General features: G+C 40.5%; 1 protein-coding gene across 2 annotated transcripts in view; it reads left to right on the top strand.

Moving 5' to 3' along the window:
- Window positions 1-21,535, top strand: part of LOC117400744 (KH domain-containing, RNA-binding, signal transduction-associated protein 3-like) — a 191,515-nt gene that overhangs the window by 122,019 nt on the left and 47,961 nt on the right. For both annotated transcript variants that reach the window (XM_059021303.1, XM_059021297.1), the window contains exons 3-6: window positions 7,260-7,376; window positions 14,215-14,361; window positions 15,868-16,007; window positions 19,516-19,705. In XM_059021303.1, coding sequence (XP_058877286.1) covers window positions 7,260-7,376; window positions 14,215-14,361; window positions 15,868-16,007; window positions 19,516-19,705 — 594 coding nt within the window. The remainder of the gene's footprint in view (window positions 1-7,259; window positions 7,377-14,214; window positions 14,362-15,867; window positions 16,008-19,515; window positions 19,706-21,535) is intronic.

The following is a 21,535-nucleotide window of genomic DNA, read 5'->3' as shown; positions in this document are numbered from 1 at the left end:
ACTCGGGCGTAGGACGTTCGGGCTCCTCCCACTCGGGCGTAGGACGTTCGGGCTCCTCCCACTCGGGCGTAGGACGTTCGGGCTCCTCCCACTCAGGCGTAGGACGTTCGGGCTCCTCCTCCTCAGGCTGTGGAGGCGAAACCAGCAGGCATTCTCCCTCTGCTGGTGGAGACGGTAGCGATGGCTCCTCTCCCTCTGATGCTGGAGACGGTAGCGATGGCTCCTCTCCCTCTGATGCTGGAGACGGTAGTGATGGCTCCTCTCCCTCTGATGCTGGAGACGGTAGCGATGGCTCCTCTCCCTCTTGGGCTGGAGACGGCAGCGATGGCTCCTCTCCCTCTGGCGCTGGAGACGGCAGCGATGGCTCCTCTCCCTCTGGCGCTGGAGACGGCAGCGATGGCTCCTCTCCCTCTGGCGCTGGAGACGGCAGCGATGGCTCCTCTCCCTCTGGCGCTGGAGACGGCAGCGATGGCTCCTCTCCCTCTGCTGGTGGAGACGGTAGCGATGGCTCCTCTCCCTTTGGTGCTGGAGATGGCAGCAGCAGGGTCTCTCCCATATCCGCAGCCAGGTAGTTGAGCACCATGGCTGCGATGTCTGGGAGGGATGCTGGGTGGTGTTGCTGTTCCCAGGCCTCCCAGTGCTCCCCATCTCTTGCCCACAGGAGGTTGATCACTGCAGGGAGGGCTTCCTCATAATCCCTCCCCGGCTCCACCAGCCAGTCCCAGACTCCCTCAGAGGAGAGTGCATTCGTCCTCTTTGGAGGATGCAGGTCCTCCCTCACTGGACGCTCTGGCTCCTCTTTCTCCTGCCATGGAGGGGGTTGGTCGGGTGCTATGTGACCCACCTCCCCAACAGCGAAGCACCACTCCTCACCTTTCAAGCAGGTGGGGCAGACGTCCAGCATGGTTGAGCTACAGTGGGACCTGCGACCGGCCCCACGCTGCTGTAGCTGCTGCTTCCTCCGTCCGCTTCTTCCCATATATTTTTTTTTTTTTTTTTTTCCCCCCCAAAAAACACACAAAAAACACTTTGAAAAAAAAACGAACAAAAAAACGAGCTTTTCTTTCCTGGTCCGGCTATTGGAGGCGTTTGTTTTGTCCCACGCAGGACACCATATGTGGCAGTCTGGCTCGCAGTGGTGTGGTGGATGACGTCACGGACCAGGAAGTAACTGACTCCAAAACAGTGGATGGGCGGGTGAAACCGAGGGCAAAAGCACTCAGCGTATTTAATAATAAACAAACAAAAGATTTAAACAAAATACAAACAAAAGGGCACGAGGGCCAAACGAATAAATAAACAAACAAGTAAGTGCCGTGCTGGATAATCCAGCACGTATTAGCAATTGTTTTTTAAATGTTATTCCTTCTCTCCGCTCCCCGTACTCTCTACTCCAACACCCCAAAAACCCCGAGTGCAGAGAGCTGCTGGTTTATATACTCTGGCCAAGGGATTTAACTAGTTGGTAATTATCTTATTATCCCTCGGCCAGAGTCTGCACGCGTTTGGTAAGGATGCATGACTGTCAGCTATTTAAATAATCAGTAGCTGATCAGCCATGCATCCTCACGGGGTTTTTAAATAATAATAAAAGACGCGGCGCTTTTACCCGCGCCGCAAACAAAAATACAAATAATAATACATAGAGGCGGGACACTCCGCCACAAGGCATCAATTAAATTAGACAATCACTATTTTGGTAATGTTCTCTACATTTTCAGTTCCAGTGGTTTGATTGCATAAGCACAACATGGGCAGTAGTGTGGAGTTGTGGTTAGGGCTCTGGACTCTTGACCAGAGGGTCGTGGATTCAATCCCAGGTGGGGGACACTGCTGCTGTACCCTTGAGCAAGGTACTTTACCTAGATTGCTCCAGTAAAAAAAAACAAAAAAACCTCTGTATAAATGGGTAATGGTATGTAAAAAAATAATGTAAAAATAATGTGATATTTTGTAACAATTGTAAGTTGCCTTAAAAGGCACCGACTAGAGGGGAGGCATGCCTTGACTTAGTCTTTTCAAATAATGAAGACATAATAACTAAAACAGAGGTCAGAGAGCCATTGGCAAACTCAGACCACAACATGGTCTCATTTGAAATATTTTTTAAAACCCCAAAAGTAATGACTAAAGCTAAGGTTTACAATTTTAGAAAAGCAAACTACGAAGGTATGAAACAGAGACTAATAGAAGTAGATTGGAGTAAAATAGAGAAAACATCCACAGAAAAAGGGTGGCTGTTTTTTAAAAATGTAGTACTAGAGGCACAAAACAATTACATCCCAAAAGTAGACAAATCTAAATCTAAAACAAAATGGCCAAAATGGTTTAATAGATCAATTTAAAAAAATATTCAGCGAAAAAAGGCACTTTACAGAGCGTTTAAAAGGGACCAAAAACAAAGCACACAGAAAGAGTACTTGGAACTGCAAACACAAGTCAAAAAGGAAGTTAGAAAGGCCAAGAGAGAGATAGAAATCAATATTGCTAAGGGGGCTAAAACCAATTCCAAAATGTTTTTCCAATATTATAACAGCAAGAGAACATTCAAAGAGGAGGTTAAATGTCTAAGAGACACAAATGGCAAAATCATAGATGAAGAAAAAAAAAATAGCAAATATATTAAATGATTACTTTTCACAGGTTTTTACAAAGGAGGACACGGACAACATGCCCCACATGTCGACCTGTTCCTATCCAGTTTTAAATAACTTTAGCATAACAGAGGCAGAAGTGTTAAAGGGACTAGGAGCTCTTAAAATAAACAAATCCCCTGGGCCGGATGAGATCCTTCCAATAGTACTCAAAGAAATGAAAGAAGTTATTTACAAACCGCTAACCAAGATCATGCAACAGTCTCTTGACACAGGGGTTGTACCAACAGACTGGAAAATAGCAAATGTAATACCAATCCACAAAAAGGGAGACAAAACCGAACCAGGTAACTACAGACCAATAAGCCTGACTTCTATTATATGTAAACTTATGGAAACTATAATAAGATCCAAAATGGAAAATTACCTATATGGTAACAATATCCTGGGAGACAGCCAGCATGGTTTTAGGAAAGGGAGATCATGTCTAACTAACCTACTTGACTTTTTTGAGGATGCAACATTGAAAATGGATAACTGCAAAGCATACGACATGGTTTATTTAGATTTCCAGAAAGCTTTTGACAAAGTCCCGCATAAAAGATTAATTCTCAAACTGAACGCAGTAGGGATTCAAGGAAATGCATGCACATGGATTAGGGAGTGGTTAACAGGTAGAAAACAGAAAGTACTGATTAGAGGAGAAACCTCGAAATGGAGTGAGGTAACCAGTGGTGTACCACAGGGATCCGTATTAGGTCCTCTGCTCTTCCTAATCTACATCAATGATTTAGACTCTGATATAGTAAGCAAACTCGTTAAATTTGCAGACGACACAAAAATAGGAGGAGTGGCAGACACTGTTGAAGCAGCAAAGGTCATTCAAAATGATCTAGACAGCATTCAAAATTGGGCAGACACATGGCAAATGAAATTTAATAGAGAAAAGTGTAAAGTATTGCATGCGGGCAATAAAAATGTGCATTATAAATATCATATGGGAGATAGTGAAATTGAAGAAGGGAACTATGAAAAAGACCTAGGAGTTTATGTTGACTCAGAAATGTCTTCATCTAGACAATGTGGGGAAGCTATAAAAAAGGCTAACAAGATGCTTGGATATATTGTGAGAAGTGTTGAATTTAAATCAAGGGAAGTAATGTTAAAACTCTACAATGCATTAGTAAGACCTCACCTAGAATATTGTGTTCAGTTCTGGTCACCTTGTTACAAAAAGGATATTGCTGCTCTAGAAAGAGTGCAAAGAAGAGCAACCAGAATTATCCCAGGTTTAAAAGGCATGTCGTATGCAGACAGGCTAAAATAATTGAATCTATTCAGTCTTGAACAAAGAAGACTACGCAGCGATCTGATTCAAACATTCAAAATCCTAAAAGGTATAGACAATGTCAACCCGGGAGACTTCTTTGACTTGAAAAAAGAAAAAAGGACCAGGGGTCATAAATGGAGATTAGATAAAGGGGCATTCAGAACAGAAAATAGGAGGCATTTTTTTACACAGAGAATTGTGAGGGTCTGGAACCAACTCCCCAGTAATGTTGTTGAAGCTGACACCCTGGGATCCTTCAAGAAGCTGCTTGATGAGATTCTGGGATCAATAAGCTACTAACAACCAAACGAGCAAGATGGGCTGAATGGCCTCCTCTCGTTTGTAAACTTTCTTATGTTCTTATGTTCTTAAAATGCTAAGAAATAAATAATAATAACAAAAACAAACAACAGATGCAATGGGGTGTTCTAAAACATTTGCACAGGACTGTATGTCAGGAATGAATATGTTAGTTTCTGGACTATTGAAAACAACAACAACATATTGGCCTTAACATGTATCAAAGCTTTGCATTGAAAGCTGTGTGATTGATTGTGACAGAAATACAAACCTCTGGGTCAACTCTCCAGGTGAAGGCAAAATTTGAGCAATGATTCATGTATTTGACAGGTGTGATTCTTACAGGAGAAGAGTGTCATGTGACTTATACTGTATGACATCTGTGCACTTGTGTTTTGTTCATAGTGTAGTCAAAGGCTTACGTTTAGTTTTTGTTTTTGTTTGCCCTTTTATAACGTGTTTGTAGAGCCGCACCTTCTTTCACCTTCTTTCACCCTGCGACAATAGCAAGGAATAATGCAGATTGCACCAAAGCCTTACATTTGCACTTATGGTTTATTGTATTTGATACAATACAGTACATGGAACAGAATAGTCTGCTGTACTGACTGGTAACCATCTTAAGAAAGATAAGCACATGTACACTATTGAATAGTAACCTCGTTGGGTGCTGGATCTTTGGTATGCCTAGTGATTTCTTTGGGTTCAGTTCCTAAAGGTAATTGCCATTGATCACCTCCTGCAGGCTGTCTATCCTGCAGCTTCTTACATCATGACGCTCATGTCTCCAGGGACAGTCGGCAGGAAACTTCTAATAACTGAACTGTAAAGAAGCAGATCACAAGCATGGGCAAAGGTGAGGACTAAAACAATCAAGCATGTGCCTTTGTGTGTTGGCTAATTAATGACTAGCAATGTTCCTTCAGACAGGGGCATGACTCACAGCTGAGGGAAATAATGTTGAATGGAAGCAGGACCCTCTCCCTCTCTTCATCCCTACTCACATTCTGTTAGCTTGGTTTCTCTATTTGTCCTTCTCTGCTGTATACAGAGACAAGTAAACAGATATGGGCATCTCTTTTTACTTATGACAAATGTGTGTACAGTGCAGAATTAAGCATTTATGGACAATCATTTTGAACCCTAATAGGAAGGGTGTATTTAGACAAAATATGTGTAAATTTGGGGTCTCAATGTATGTTAATACATGAACTAGGGGTGTATTGAAACTCATACAAGTACAAGCTCTGCTGTGGTATTGTTTTGTACTTAGTCAGTGCATCTGTTTTTATAATTACAGTTGTAACATCTTGTGTTTGGTGGTACAGTATGCCATTTGAATTCAGTCACTGTTTGTGCTGAACGATATAAATGTATAGTAGTCAGACCTCAGGGAAAGTGCATGTTGAAGTTTTGAAATGTCTGGTATATGCAGGTATAGCAACTTTGATATTTGGATGTTATGCAAAATGCAGAGTCCTTTCGTTTGTATATGTTTGTTATTGTTTTATACAGTAGCTTGTTGGTGACGGTGGGTTTATCGGTAGAAACAGTGAAATAAATTGTTTAAAACCAGTTAACAGTGTACACAACAAAAATTAAATGCTTGTTGTGTCTAAAAAACAATGCTGGTGTTTTTATTTTATTTATTTTTTTAAACACATAACATTTTCTTATTATTGGGTTCAGTACTGTGAGATACATGAGCTATGAAATTAGGTATGAACTAGATATCCAACCTTTCGACTTCTGAACTCTGGTTGTCAAGGGAACAGGTTATCATGGTACCAGTACAGCAATGACTTGAGAATGATCTGTCATACATTATCTCTCTTCTAAAACGCACCACATCAACTTGGGATAATTAAGCAATAGTGTCTGTCGATGAAGACTCTACCGCGGGGTTGTTGACCGTGTCTGGCGTTATGCTTCCCAAACCGAAGGTGAGGCGCTAAGTCAAGGTCAACTACCACATGGTAGAGCCTTCATCAAGAGGGCTTTATCGCAATGAGAATTCTTCTCATTATTTTCTTAAAAACACTTTAAAACCTACATTTACCTTGAACTTTTAATGATTCGTCTGGTACCCTTCCCCTGAGAAAAGTTTTAGGAAAATAGTCCCAAAAATGTTCATAAAGGATAAGGTGACCATATGGCTCCGTGTTCAGCGGGACAGTTTGGGACAGTTCAGGCTTTTCAACTCGCAACCCAATGCATTCTGGTAAACCTAGTCCTGCTTGTCTTAAAGGAAGGAATGGTACCTGAGACAGGTAAAATGTACCAGAATGCACTGGGTTGCGAGTTGAAAAGAGACATATGGTCACCTTAATAAAGGATCACACATGTAATTAAAGAAAAATATATATATATTAAACAAATAACTTCTTACTTGTCAGAGTTGCTTATAGGTTATCTGGATTATCTGCCAGATATTTGAATGGAGCAGTATTAGTGAACAGTCCCTGTCTCGTTTATTTTTGTAAGATGATGTCTGAGCTCTAGTGGAGCTGACGGGTGGATTGATTATAAATTTGATTCACAGTTCATGCTGTGACATTCCAGTGGGCATCTACTGTCTAATACAAGCCCGCTAGAGCTGGAAGCTGATTGGCTGACAGTACTGAATTGTTTTCTAATAGAAGAAAAATATTGCATATTATCTGAATAAAAATATATGATTAAAACTGAATGCAAATACATTGTATACTTCCAAGTTGATTTATTTTCATTATTATTTATTTGTATATGCATTGACTCCATGGCGACCGTACCATTTACAAAAACTGCAGCATTGCTTTTATTTAACACATAATTCTGTGATTATGAATCTAGAACTCCGGTTTCTACTGTTATTTTCCTGATCATACAATTTTGTTAAGCCTAGCTCTAGTATAATCATTGTTCTTGTATTTATATAGGTATAAATTCACAGCCAGACAGTTCCACCACCCATTATCCCTCGATCCCCCGTATATATGTTTTATTTGTATTGAATCAATTTGAATAATATTATACTCTGTTTTCTTTTTTTGCAGTTTAACTTTGTTGGCAAACTCCTGGGCCCACGTGGGAACTCCTTGAAGAGGCTACAGGAAGAGACCCTCACGAAGATGTCCATCCTTGGAAAGGGCTCCATGAAAGAAAAAGAAAAGGTACTGCAAGTCTCCGGGTGGAAAACATTTCTATTGCATCCTTATTTATTTATATATGTAGTGGCTGTCACCTCTAGAAATGCCTAAAGTATGTAGAATTTAATGAATAAGTCAATAATATCTTCCCCACGCAATGCCTCTTTCAAGTAAATAAAAGCAAGGAGATTGAAAATATGTTTTGCGCTCTTCCGAGCAGGATTATTTATTATATACAATGCTTTAAAAGATTGTACCAAAAATTATAGCTGCAGTGTTTGACACAAGAGGAAACAGATCAAAACACAGCTCAATTTCTGTGTTATTTAAGTATAGATTTGAAGTGCCACCTACAGGAAAGAGAGAGAGAGAGAGACAGAGAGAGACAGACAGAGAGAAGCGAGAGAGACAGAGAGAGAGACGTCAAGCCTGATCACTCTAGTCCTCTCAGCCGCTCCACTGAACGATAGTCAAGCCCCAGCTGTGACAAAGAAAGAGCAACCCAAATAAACTGTGCACTCGAACAAAATAACTTTTAAATCAGTGAAATACAAATCAAACAGTGTACTGCAATCATGACTCTCTCTCTCTGCTACTTCTCTATCAGTACTTGTGATGTGCAATGTGACCAGTACTACATCTAAAAGACATAAATACAAACATATACTATTAAAAATAGCCTTACACACCACACAATATCTCCAGAACTATAAAGACAATGTAAAAGACAATAAAAACAGAAACAGTAAGGAAACAGTGGCTGGCAGGTATTCCACGCCCTAAAACACAAAGCAGAGAGTTACACCACACAGCCATTAAAACACCATTATTACAATTACAAAAAAAACCAGTAGAACCCTTTAAACAGTACCTCAGGAGAGTCCAGCACAATGCACTTCAAACTCTCCCCTACAACATACCATTCAATAAATACACATATAAACACTTAAACAAACAGCAGAATATAGCGGCAACAAAACCAAGAGGGGAATGCGGTGCAACAGGCTTACCTCGTAACAGGTGGACATACAGGAACCCGGGGAAAACATGCCTGCACAGCAACAGCAAAGACTCCACAGAAAGCTGCCTTAGCTATGGCCTGTGCTGTGCACGTATTTATAGCACAATTAATTAACATTTTCCCAGTTCCTAAGGTCCCACCTGTTACATGTATGTATTTTTGGTTGGTTAATTCTATATGTGTCACAGAATTATTCGTGTTGTCAGTTTGTATAAAGACAATTTGAAATCAGACAATTAAAAAGGGGTTTTTAATTTAATTAAAGTTTCAGTTTAATTAAAATTGTTTCAGGCAACAGCTCAAAGTATAATTCTCACTGATTCAATGCTTTTTGTTTTATATTCTTTACTCTAGCCCACAGATTCAATTACACTGAAGTCTAGATCTTAATTATTAAAAAAACAAAACAACAATGTACCATTTTTTTTCATTTTAGAAGATCCTACTCCCTGCAGCCACAACAGAAAATTACTTTTTGTTAGAGCGCTCTGATCTTGTTGTTTTTTGGAACCATCAGAACTCAGAAAACAATCAATGTTGTTTAAACCATGGTGATGAATAAATTAATAATAGCGTAAGTAATCACAAGGACAAAATTCAAGGAAACACCAACACATGAGCATATCTTGAAATAATGCAAAATTCGGCACAACACCAGCAACACTTTACGGACGGCGAATGGTGCCAAACTCAATGCAGCATGCAAATAGTGTTTGGTTCCAAAATGCCAATCAATGGAATAAACTGGTTAAATAATACTTGTGTGTGGTGTTTCTTTGCCTACGAGACTGACAATGATTGGTATGTATAGGGTTTATTGTAAAATAAACTTGATTATACTGCGTTTGTATTTTTAGGAGTATTGGCAAGCGTAAGAGAATTATTTTTTTTTTAAATCCCACGATATCGCGATATGGAAATGATCAATATCGAACAATATCGATGTCATGTCAAAATATCGATATTGGTGCCCATCACTAGTAAATGTATTGAAGCGTGTTTGAAGAGGGGTGGGAGGGTGCAATGGCCTGTCTTCCTAACTCGGGGAATCACCACACAGAGACATAGTTTCAGCCCTAATCTCCCGTGTGGGGATTAACAGTGCTTCATTAAAATCTGTAACTAACTATACTTCCCTCCGGGCACACCTCTGCTCTCTCGCTGCACCTTCTCACTACTCTCTCCCTGGTTCAATTGCTCCAGCCATATTTATGTAGGTCCGCCTGCTGACTAAACCCTGTGATGGATATAATCCCAACCCAATCACATCTGCCAACTAGGTACCCCCTCCACCACCACCCTGAGCCTAAAGTGACAATAAAACAACCCAAACAGGGATTAACTCAGCAGGGGAACCCTCACAATTATTAATGTGACAGTGTGCTCCCAGGTCAGTTGTCTTCCTACACCAAACGCATCTTGACAGCCTAGTCCCCAGTTGAGAACTAGTTACAATCTAGCTACATAAATGCACAACCGTAAACACTATAGCGGTTACCCCCTCCCCTGACACATTACAATATATTACAGTTTCAGATTGCAAGGAGACATGTTTCCAAGTTGACCTATTGAGGGAAATTCATTGAACCAAAACTAAAAATTAGCTGTGTAAGGATGCATATGGGGTCAGTGGGCTCTTTCAGAAGAGACAGTGGTGATGTAATGACACTCTGGAGGAAATGGGTTAGTGAATTTCTGTGATATCTTAAGCTTCCCAAAAAGTAACTAAAACAGTTTAAATGGGTACAGCTTAGTTCCTTAAAGAATAAGACTTTGCTTAGATCATTCAGCAAGGCTTTTTGAGTAAGACGTTGAAAAGCTGTACATCATTCAGCAAGGCTTTTTGTGCCCACCTGAATATGTATTCATTCCTTCAGGACTGAAAATAAATAAATATATCTGTAATACAAATAATGCATTCCACTTGCAGATACAAAAAAACTGCATTGAAACGGAAGAAGGAATACCATGTGAGTGCACTTAATAAGTCTCAGTATTTCATAGACAAAAGAAATACACTGATAACCCATAGGGACTTCTTCAGAACAGGGAGGGATCTTGGTTCATCTGCAGGTTAGCATCACAGAGCTAATGAAATGGCAAAATGGTGCAGCAGGAAGATCATTTCAGATAGGCAGCCAGTGGAATAGACGTTCAATGGGGCCCCTGATGGAAATTCTATCTTTATGGATATTTAAATCACCAATATACATTTGCTGAAATGGGACTTTGATGTGCATACCTGCCTATCATTGTTGAAAAGGCGTTTTCATGTTTTATTAAATTGCTGGCTTTTCCATCAACGTCTCAACTCTAACATATGCTATTATGAACAAAGAGTATAAAAATCACCACATTTTACTTGAGCTGATCTGCCTTTTAAGACTTGCAGGACTCCCCAAAATCTTCATTCCAAACATACCGTATTCCTTCCAGTGTAACCAAACATAGAGAATGTACTGTATTCCTTCGAATTTAAGATCCCCTCGAATGTAAGACCCCAAATTTTCCACCCTCAACTTGAGGAAAAAATCAAATAATGATGCATTTACAAAGATGCATTGACTCATTTAAGAAAACGACGTATGGAGGCAGTTTGCAGCCGTCTCTGTCACACAGAGCATTACAGTTATGAGCTGCTTCTCATTTCCAGTCTGCTGTCCTACACTCACACTCTCTTACGCTGAATGGAAGTTGTTGGATAAAAGGAATCAGGATTTCATGATTAACCCTTTAAGGACCAAGTGTTTTTCAGTGGGATGCTCCCCCAGGACCAGGACTTTTTTGGCTGTAGTTCTCTTCCTATAAAAATTCACAAAAAATCTATTTTTTATAGTATCATCTTGAAATTGGTATCCTTTTTTCAGAACACTCTTGGGAACATTATAAAGTACTTCAGAAACCATACAAACTTTTCTTTTTTTTTTTTCAACACAATATTTTTGTATTATTATCTATTCTGCTTAGAGATACATGTATAAACACAGGTTATTCAATGACCCGAGGGACCTAACAATACTTCCTGAAAGTTTTGTTGAAAAATATTGATGACAAATAAAGATATTGTTTCACCTGAGTGATTGCAATTACATAATACAAGTTTATTCTCAGGGTCTTTATAAGCAATAATGGACACTACACTCGATTATTTCTCAAAATAAATATTTATGAATAAAATAATAGGTATTCATTCCATTATTATCAGTAATAAGGAAATAAAAACGTACCTGATAAATTTAGTTCATGAAATAGTATCTGCTTATATCCACTTGTTTCTTGATATTTTTTATATTTATAAATGTTGTAAAAACATATATATTAAAACACATGAGCCAGAATAAATGTTCTAATACAACTATGTCAAACACATCACATTTAGTGTTTTCCCTATTGTGTCATGTTTTGTTTCTGCATGCTTGCTGAAAATGTCCCTTTAAATATGAAATGCCCGTCTCAGTGACATCACATGGAAACAAGCAGGCAGTGAAATACCTCCCTTATCTAATGATATGTGTTAACAAGCTGTACTGAAAAGTATGGTGGCCCAGTAAGTCAAAGAAACAAAGTGCATTTTTCATCGTGTTTACCCGATCACTGGCCCAGAATGACACTTCAGTATGATCGTGGTCCTTAAAGGGTTAAACATTATTCTATATTCCACTAACTTTCCAACATATCACAAATCAAAGATAAGTCGTGTGTCGCTCCCCCCCCCCCCCCCCCAGCATTTAATTGAAGGTTTAGGTTATGGATAATGTATATCATCGGTAGTCAGGGAATAATACAGCATCTGAATGGTTCTGCAAGTGCCCCTGTTGGCTTTTTTCATTACATTGTGCCTCCCTCTGGGCTTCCTGTGATAAAGATAAACATTATAAATTTAAAGATAAGTTGTAAAGAAAAATGGTTATCAGCATTGGTGTACAGCTACAATATATCCTCAATATTATATATCCCATAATATTCCTCCTCACTGTTTCACATGAACTCAGGTTGACAGGTTGCACCATTTCTCCACTGGCCTTCACCATTGCAGTGGAAGTCATTATTAGGGCCTTGAAATGGGTAGTGGGAGGTGAACGGCTGGCTTCTGGCATGTGGCTGCCACCACTTAGAGCGTCCATGCATGGCATGACCACCATGACTACAATGGTAGCCTGCACCAATCAGTTACTTGACAAAATAACAGATAACATCGGATTGGCACGTATGCAGTTCAAGCCCACCTAGTCGAGAAGCATCTCCCATCATCAAAGGCAAAGTCACAGCATCCTGTGACGGGGTTCTCCCCACCCCTGTGTGGACTTTATGTTTTGTGTTATTTTGTATTATTATTTAAAGGTACTGTCTTGTCTTTGAATGTTGTTTTGTTGTTAATTATTTTACAGCATGGATGACCGTCATGACCGTCTCCAGATGGATTAATTTATTACTAACCTGGAGACGGTCACTTATATAAAAACCTGCAGCTTTGGCTGATCGAACTTGGTTTTGGTTCAGAGGCAGAATGAGAGACGTGAGTCGTGAGTGAAGTTAAATACTAAAGAAATAATAACAATTGCTATTCGTGCTGGCTTGACACCAGCATGATGCTTGTTTTTAGTGTTCAGTGTTTTGGCCACTGTGCCGTTTTGTTTTGTTATTTGAAAAGTGTTTTGGTTTATGTTCAAACCTTTTATTTTACAATAAACTCACGCATCAGCGCTTCATAGCCCAATACTGTGTATCTGTATTTCCTGGTCTGTCATCACCCGCGAGCCATCCTGTTCACACATCCGCAGTGAGAAGTGGGAGAAAGTGGGCAGGAAGACGGAAGATGCAAAGGCTGCCCTTTGTATTAGTGATATCATTGGGGATTAAAACAAGTTGGTAGTTAGCGAAGTGCAAAAGCAGGAGGAGAGGATGATGTGTGTCAAGGTGGTGTCCCAGACTAAGCAGAGAATGGATGAGATGGGGGAATGTGGAACTGTGTAATATTGGCTGGGGAGACCTGTGGACAACGGGACAGAGGAAGATCAGCTTCCTAATCAGGTCCCCATATTATGTTCTTCCATCACTGCAGAACCTGAATGTTTGGGTAGGTGAGAGCCTTGCATGTCCTTTGTGTTCATTACTGGCTACCCTGAAGCACATTCTTACAGGATGTCGATAAACACCTTGCGCGCAAATATAAGCAATAGCTGGCACACAGCAGAGAACAACATTTTTCTGTCCAGGAGAGCAACCAACAGGAAATGATTTGCCTGGGACAATTGGAGGCTGCTTGAGATTAGGGAATGCATGCAAATGTTGAAGAGCACCTCATTTTCCCACATGAGATTGCTACAACTCCCCTAAAATTAGCATGAAGTAGAACAGTTCTCTCATGTAATAAAAATCAGACTAACTCCCTGCTGTAACAATATTAAAACTATATAAACAGGGCCATTGTTAGCAAGATGTGTCATCTTTGTTGGTCTCCGTTGTGTAAATGCTATAACTATTTTCAGTCTCAAACAGCTATTTTCGCCTTGTTTTATTTTGTTTCAGTTTTCCAATCAATTCTAAATACACTGTTCAGTATCTTCAGCTGAAGATACCAGAAGTGATACTGATGAGCTGGTTTCTGGCTTTTCAAAGGAAGAGAATTGATTTTAGCACTAGATTGACACAGCACAGGTCCTCCAATCTCTAACCACTGGCATGAAAGGTGCTATAGACTCCTTGCTTATTGACCACTGTTATCTTCAGCCTACAGTAACCGCAGGCTGTTGGTACTGTAGAGCAGAGGTTCAGTGCAGGAGACGGTGCTGTTTATTCTGTGGAGCCCATGGTGCTGACTGACATCTTTGTGTTTTGCAGGAGGAAGAGCTTAGAAAGAGTGGAGAAGCCAAATACCAGCATCTCAGCGAGGACCTCCATGTGCTGATTGAAGTATTTGCTCCACCAGCAGAAGCATATGCCAGAATGGGACATGCATTAGATGAGATTAAAAAGTTCCTCATTCCAGTGAGTAAAGCGTGCCTTAATTGTGAAAAGAGACCAACAGCAAAGTGGGTGCAGGGGGACTTTTATTTAGACAGATCTGCATAATTCTGATGTCTCGACCAGGATGATTATCCAGGTCAGTGTGGAGGTTGAATACTGAAATAGATTGGGAAGCAATGTTCTAGTTTACCTGAAACCGGTTATTATTATGTTTTGCTTTATACAATAATAAAGGATTCAGTTTTTTTGTGTTAGTATTTTTGAGCGGTGGTCAACGTACCATCTACGTTTACAGTAACTGTAATAAATCACTCAGGTACTTCATTAAAGCATCATGGAATCTGTTAAGTCTGCAACAGGTTCCAGTGGATTTCATACAGCACTTAATGCTATGACTTTCAATGTATTCTTTACTGCAAAAAGGCCAAAACATCAGTACCCAAAGAAATGTAAGGGACATGTTAGTAATGAGAATGTGTTTGGGCTGGAAGAAATCCGATGAACCCACAAACAGCAAGCAAGCATCTTAACCACTGTGCAAAAGAGTCTCTTCTACGTTCGTGGTTTTAGAGCTTTTAGAGCTTTTAACCTCATGTCACTGACAGGGGACAGAGTTCATAATGGCAGTGCATTACACAACACTGCCGATTACACATGCATGTATCTACTTAAATCTGATCACGCAAAGGGTCAAATAAACAGAGAATACAAATTAATTTACTGAGAAATCCGAATACATGGAAGTTGGACTCCCCTGGAAACAGCAGCTGCTCAGTCAACTCCCCCTGGGGTCTCGTCATCCGATTCTTCCTACTAAATCCTCCACTGCTCCTTGTCCATGATACCACTAGTGACACCCATGGAGTGGATTACAGCACTGGAGGAAAGAATAAGGAGTCAGTGTAAAAAATGAACAGGCACTTTTATTCACACACAGGTCAGTGACCGACAACACACTACAACCCAACCAGGCCCCCACTCTCCTTAGATACATCTCAGGAGGACCTGGCTGGGGACAACCAGACATGACATAATAGCAATGTCATACATTTATGTAAATAAGCACATAAAATACACCAGATACAGACATAACACAACCAATGAGAACTTACCACACTCAGTCCAGGGGCCATGCACCCCATTGTAAATTTTGTAAATAATCTCACTCTAACAGGCTTTTATTTCATGCAAGGTAAAACATGTGATTAATTCACATACTTGGGATCCTTAAAAAAGTTTCTCAAATTAGTAACACTAAGGCTGAAGTCTTTTTCATTCCAATGAATTAACTCCAGGTTCCAGGTGGCCCACATACAGTAGGCTTTCCCTTGAACCCGCTACTTTTCTCCTAGCTGTGAAACTCCTTCGTCTGCACTACCAAGCACCGTCACCAAGCTTCCTTCTTCCCAGATGCAATCTGCTTGTCCTTAACACTGACAATATGACGTATCTGAAAAGGTGACTGACTGTGACATGCAGATAAGTATTTTATTATGGTATAATTTTACACTAGTATTCTGTCTTTAGGATTACAATGATGAAATCAGACAGGCACAGCTTCAGGAGCTGACGTATCTCAATGGAGGTTCAGAAGATGCAGAAGTGCCAGCAGTCAGAGGGAAACCAATAGCAAGAGGCAGAGGCACACCCACACCAGGGCTGCCCAGGTAAGAATCACACACAATGAAACCAATAGCAAGAGAGAGGCACACCCGCACCAGGGCTGCCCAGGTAAGAAACACACGCAATGAAACCAATAGCAAGAGAGAGGCACACCCACACCAGGGCTGCCCAGGTAAGAAACACACACAATGAAACCAATAGCAAGAGAGAGGCACACCCGCACCAGGGCTGCCCAGTTAAGAAACACACGCAATGAAACCAATAGCAAGAGAGAGGCACACCCGCACCAGGGCTGCCCAGGTAAGAAACACACACAATGAAACCAATAGCAAGAGAGAGGCACACCCGCACCAGGGCTGCCCAGGTAAGAAACACACACAGTGAAACCAATAGCAAGAGAGAGGCACACCCACACCAGGGCTGCCCAGGTAAGAAACACACACAATGAAACCAATAGCAAGAGGCAGAGGCACACCCGCACCAGGGCTGCCCAGGTAAGAAACACACACAATGAAACCAATAGCAAGAGAGAGGCACACCCGCACCAGGGCTGCCCAGGTAAGAAACACACACAATGAAACCAATAGCAAGAGGCAGAGGCACACCCGCACCAGGGCTGCCCAGGTAAGAAACACACACAGTGAAACCAATAGCAAGAGAGAGGCACACCCACACCAGGGCTGCCCAGGTAAGAAACACACACAGTGAAACCAATAGCAAGAGAGAGGCACACCCGCACCAGGGCTGCCCAGGTAAGAAACACACACAATGAAACCAATAGCAAGAGAGAGGCACACCCGCACCAGGGCTGCCCAGGTAAGAAACACACACAATGAAACCAATAGCAAGAGGCAGAGGCACACCCGCACCAGGGCTGCCCAGGTAAGAAACACACACAATGAAATGGCTGCAATAATAGTGGAGCTTGTTTGATTTTGACTTTGATAATGGAACTGATCAGAATGCATGCAGAAAATACCACTGTAATGCACCAGCAAGTGTATTAAAGTAAATCACGGAAAAGTGTGATCAGTGATTGCAAAAAAATATATATTTTTCATAAAATGTAGAAGTGAGCTGCGTCATAGAGTCAGCGGAGCGCAGGTATGTGTCCAGCCTGAGCCGAGTTCCTGATCTCACAGGGAGCGTTGCATTGACCTGCCGCTGCGAGGGTCTGGGAAGAAAAAAACATCAGGGGTTTCTCCTGACCATGCTAGTGTAGCCCCTCACGTATATATTGTGTGGAGCAGTGGTTAGGGCTCTGGACTCTTGACCGGAGAGTCGTGGGTTCAGTCCCAGGTGGGGGACACTGCTGCTATACCCTTGAGCAAGGTACTTCACCTAGATTAATCCAATAAAAACCCAACTGTATAAATAGGTAATTGTATTTAAAAATAATCGGATATCTTGTAACAATTGTAAGTCGCCTTGGATAAGGGCGTCTGCTAAGAAATAAATAATAATAATAATAATAATAATAATAATAATAGTGCATATTGTGTTTCCAAGAGACAGGATAATGGCTCAAGAGTGTTAAGTTAGAAGACAACACTAAGGGGGACATGTATCAAGATCCATCGATGCAGCGCTAACTTGGTGAAGTATAAAGTAGCGTTCTCTCTGCCGCGGCACACATTTTACCCCATCCCAAATGTATTAACTGGCCCAAAATTAATGAGGCACGGAGTAAGCTGCCACATTTAAATGCGAAAATTCTGCTGCGCTGGTGTTCTGAAACCCTCAACATGGGCTAAGGTAGCACAGATTAACAGACTAATCAAAAAAATAGTGCCTCCAAATGGGCTACATCAATTGAACAATAGGTAGGTCTTTTGGAGAGGCAATGACCAGTGTTGACTAAATGTCTTGACTTCATATATTATTATTATACGATGGATAAAACCAAATATACATAATGAAAAGGATAAATGAACCAAGTTTATTGCACGACCAATACAAAAAATTGTACATAATGAAATAGCCGGTATCAAGCTATTTCATCCTCCGGGAAATCAAAAAGGGCAATGCAGACCCTAAGTACTCTCCCTCTGTTCCTGGGTTGTTCACGAAAGTTAGGAGGCTGAACTGAACAGTATTTTACATTACTGTACTCTTCACCTCCCCTGTTGATTTCATACTTTTATCAAGTAGAAGCAACGCTACAGTAGCTGCACACGGTCCGGCTCAATGCTATGCATTTGGTTACTACGGCAACAGTTACTACCAGCTTCATGACTGGCGAATTCCTCATACTGTACAATGACATTTCTACATACTATTAATGTACAGTGTGTATAAAGAAAAATACAAAAGCTTTGGTTTTGTCAATTCAGGTTTGCAGTTAATGTTTCTCCTGTGTTTAATATTTTGGGATTAGAGGCTATAAATTACACAATTATCTTAAAGGTTTACAAAATCGAGTTACAATGTAGATTTTTAAAGAGTTGACTCAGTAGCTAGGCTAAATGTTAAAATCAGCCTTAGTTTTTGGGTGATGCTCTTGATGAACTATCAATGATAACACATTTTAGACAACTTGCATCAATAGAATATTATGTAAATAGAAAATGTGTTACTTATCAAATAAAATGTCGGTTTCGTGACATTCCGTGAAATTCTTTTTTTTTTTTTTATTGTCATTCGTGATTTTTTTTTTAAATACAGTGAATTTTCCGGGCCCCTGTGATTGCTGCCATAATGCTCTTTCCTATCAGCTGCTTTCTGACTTTTTCTTTGTGCCCAAATGAGACCAATTTGAAATCAATCTTATTTCTGGAATCTTTTAGGGCCGGCGCTGCTGTTCCGCATCTGCATTTTAATATCATAGACTTCATTTACGAATGATCCTTAAAATGCATGGCTAATGATTGGCGGAGCGCATTGCACGACAGAGAGCATTTTGGCGGTGCTAATACGGCCTTAACTGGCCAAAAGTGTCATGATATATACGTGGCAAAAGTGTCATGATATATACGTGGCAAAAGTGTCATGATATATACGTGGCAAAAGTGTCATGATATATACGTGCCAAAAGTGTCATGATATATACGTGCCAAAAGTGTCATGATATATACATGCCAAAAGTGTCATGATATATACATGCCAAAAGTGTCATGATATATACATGCCAAAAGTGTCATGATATATACGTGGCAAAAGTGTCATGATATATACGTGGCAAAAGTGTCATGATATATACGTGGCAAAAGTGTCATGATATATACGTGCCAAAAGTGTCATGATATATACGTGCCAAAAGTGTCATGATATATACATGCCAAAAGTGTCATGATATATACATGCCAAAAGTGTCATGATATATACATGCCAAAAGTGTCATGATATATACGTGGCAATTTTAAGGCTGGCGTAAACTGGGCGTGATGGCCTTAACGCCGTCGCAAATGCTTGATGCGTGTCCCCCAAAGTCCGTAAAGTATTTTTTTTTGTAATGTTGACAGACGACGGGTGGGAGAAAAAGAAAGAAAGAAACAGGCACATTCCTGGCCACTGTACTTACTAACTAAACATTTTATTTGTGTCTGTTCTTAGGGGCAGAGGAGGGATCCCCCCACCCCAGACAGTGGTACCCCGTGGTGCTCCTGCCCCCAGGTCAGCCCCTCCAGGTCGAGTTCCCATGACAACAGGACGTGGCCTCCCTGCACCGAGAGCCAGAGGGGCCCCCCCACCTGCTGGATACAGACCTCCCCCACCCCCTGCACAGGAAACCTATGGAGAATACGTGAGTTCACAGAACACACCCTGGGTCCCAGAACCTGTATGAGAAACGTGTTGATATAGTAGGTGCAGATACACTTATATTCAGTACATATATTTCAGTACACTTATATTTAGGGCAGCAGTGTGGAGTAGTGGTTAGGGCTCTGGACTCTTGACCGGAGGGTCGTGGGTTCAAACCCAGGTGGGAGACACTGCTGCTGTACCCTTGAGCAAACTACTTTACCTAGATTGCTCCAGTAAAAACCCAACTGTATAAATGGGTAATTGTATGTAATAATAATGTGTAAAAAAATAATGTAATTGTATGTAAAAATAATGTGATATCGTGTAACAATTGTAAGTCGCCCTGGATAAGGGCATCTGCTAAGAAAGAAATAATAATAATAATAATAATAATAATAATAATAATAATAATAATAATAATAATACATAAGTTCACAGAACACACCCTGGGTCCCAGAACCTGTATGAGAAACTTGTCGATATAGTGCCGGGGTCTTTGAAGGCCACAGGTTCCTCTAGTTTTAATTCCAACTTAAACTCTCAATTAACATCATTGATCTAGTCATTTGGACATATTTCATGTTTTACAAGTTCTTTTACAGTTGATGATTTAATGCACTTGATTCAAGCTACAATTAAGTAGTTGAGAGCTGGTGGAACGAAAGCCAGAAGACACTGCTGCCCTCCAGGAACTGAGTTTGACACCCCTAAATAGTAGTAACAGATACACTAATATTCAGGCTCAATACTGTTTATCCAGAAGCACTTTTTCTTTTTGAGCAGAAAGAGGGCTTGTATTTATGCCTTCTCAGATGGCTAGCCCCCAACACTAGGCTTTTATAAAAAAAAAAAAAAAAAAAAAAAAAAAAAAAAAAAAAAGTGAAATAGTCTGAAACTCACCCTGTTCAATACAGACAACAAAAAACACAGAAAAAGAGCTCAAGTCTGACAGTTCACAATGGAACTTCAACATGTAGGGAACATGGAAACATTTTTTTTAACAAACTGGATACAAAGTAAAGGAATTGGCCATATGTACAAAAGGGACCAAAAGTAACCAAAAAAATGATTCTTTGAAAATGTGCAAAAGAAAACAAAAAAAAGGGAAAAAGACCCATTCAATTTATTCGTCCCAGGCACTCTGATCATGTGGCACCAAATGGGGCTGTTCACTGTGGCTTGAACAGCCAGCAAGGTGGTGACCAGGGCAACATAAACCTAAACAGCTCTGGTCTTGTGCATCTGATCCACAAACACGCAAGAAAATAAAATATTTATCGGAAAATAGGTCATTGTGCCTTTGATGTCGCCGTTTCTCTTATTTTGTAAAGATTTAGTGTGAAAATGTTTGTTTACTGCACTCAGCTCAGCAGCAACATTCCAGAACACTCACATTCAAGGCTATCTCTTAATGTGGTCATCTACCGGAAATACACAGGACCTTGTTTTAAAGGTCTGAATCTCCTCTTTCCAATGACATATCACAAGCAGGGCTATCTCTCACAGTGCCTAAAAAAGTAAAGAGTAAAAAGATTTAAAGGGCCAGGTCGCCGACGGGATATTTAACATTGGGCAGACCCAAAAACGTTAATTGCTATAAGATACTGTATCTGAAAGTCTGATGGACCACAAAAAAAAAAAAAAGCACTTTTACACTTTTCCTGTCGACAGAAAATGACCATCTGACACTGTCAACATTTCCACACTATCCATTGTTGTTCCCAAGTTGGGTAGGTGTGCATGCAGATTTTGTGAGTAAAGCAGTAAAAACCTAAACTATTTAGTGCTGAACCTTACGTGGTGGCTGCACCAGTAGAAATTATAAAAC

Source organism: Acipenser ruthenus, chromosome 4 (genome assembly GCF_902713425.1).
Source record: "Acipenser ruthenus chromosome 4, fAciRut3.2 maternal haplotype, whole genome shotgun sequence".
Lineage (NCBI taxonomy): Eukaryota > Metazoa > Chordata > Actinopteri > Acipenseriformes > Acipenseridae > Acipenser > Acipenser ruthenus.
Note: the sequence above shows the minus strand (reverse complement) of the source record. Positions and strands in the feature narration are given on the sequence as shown.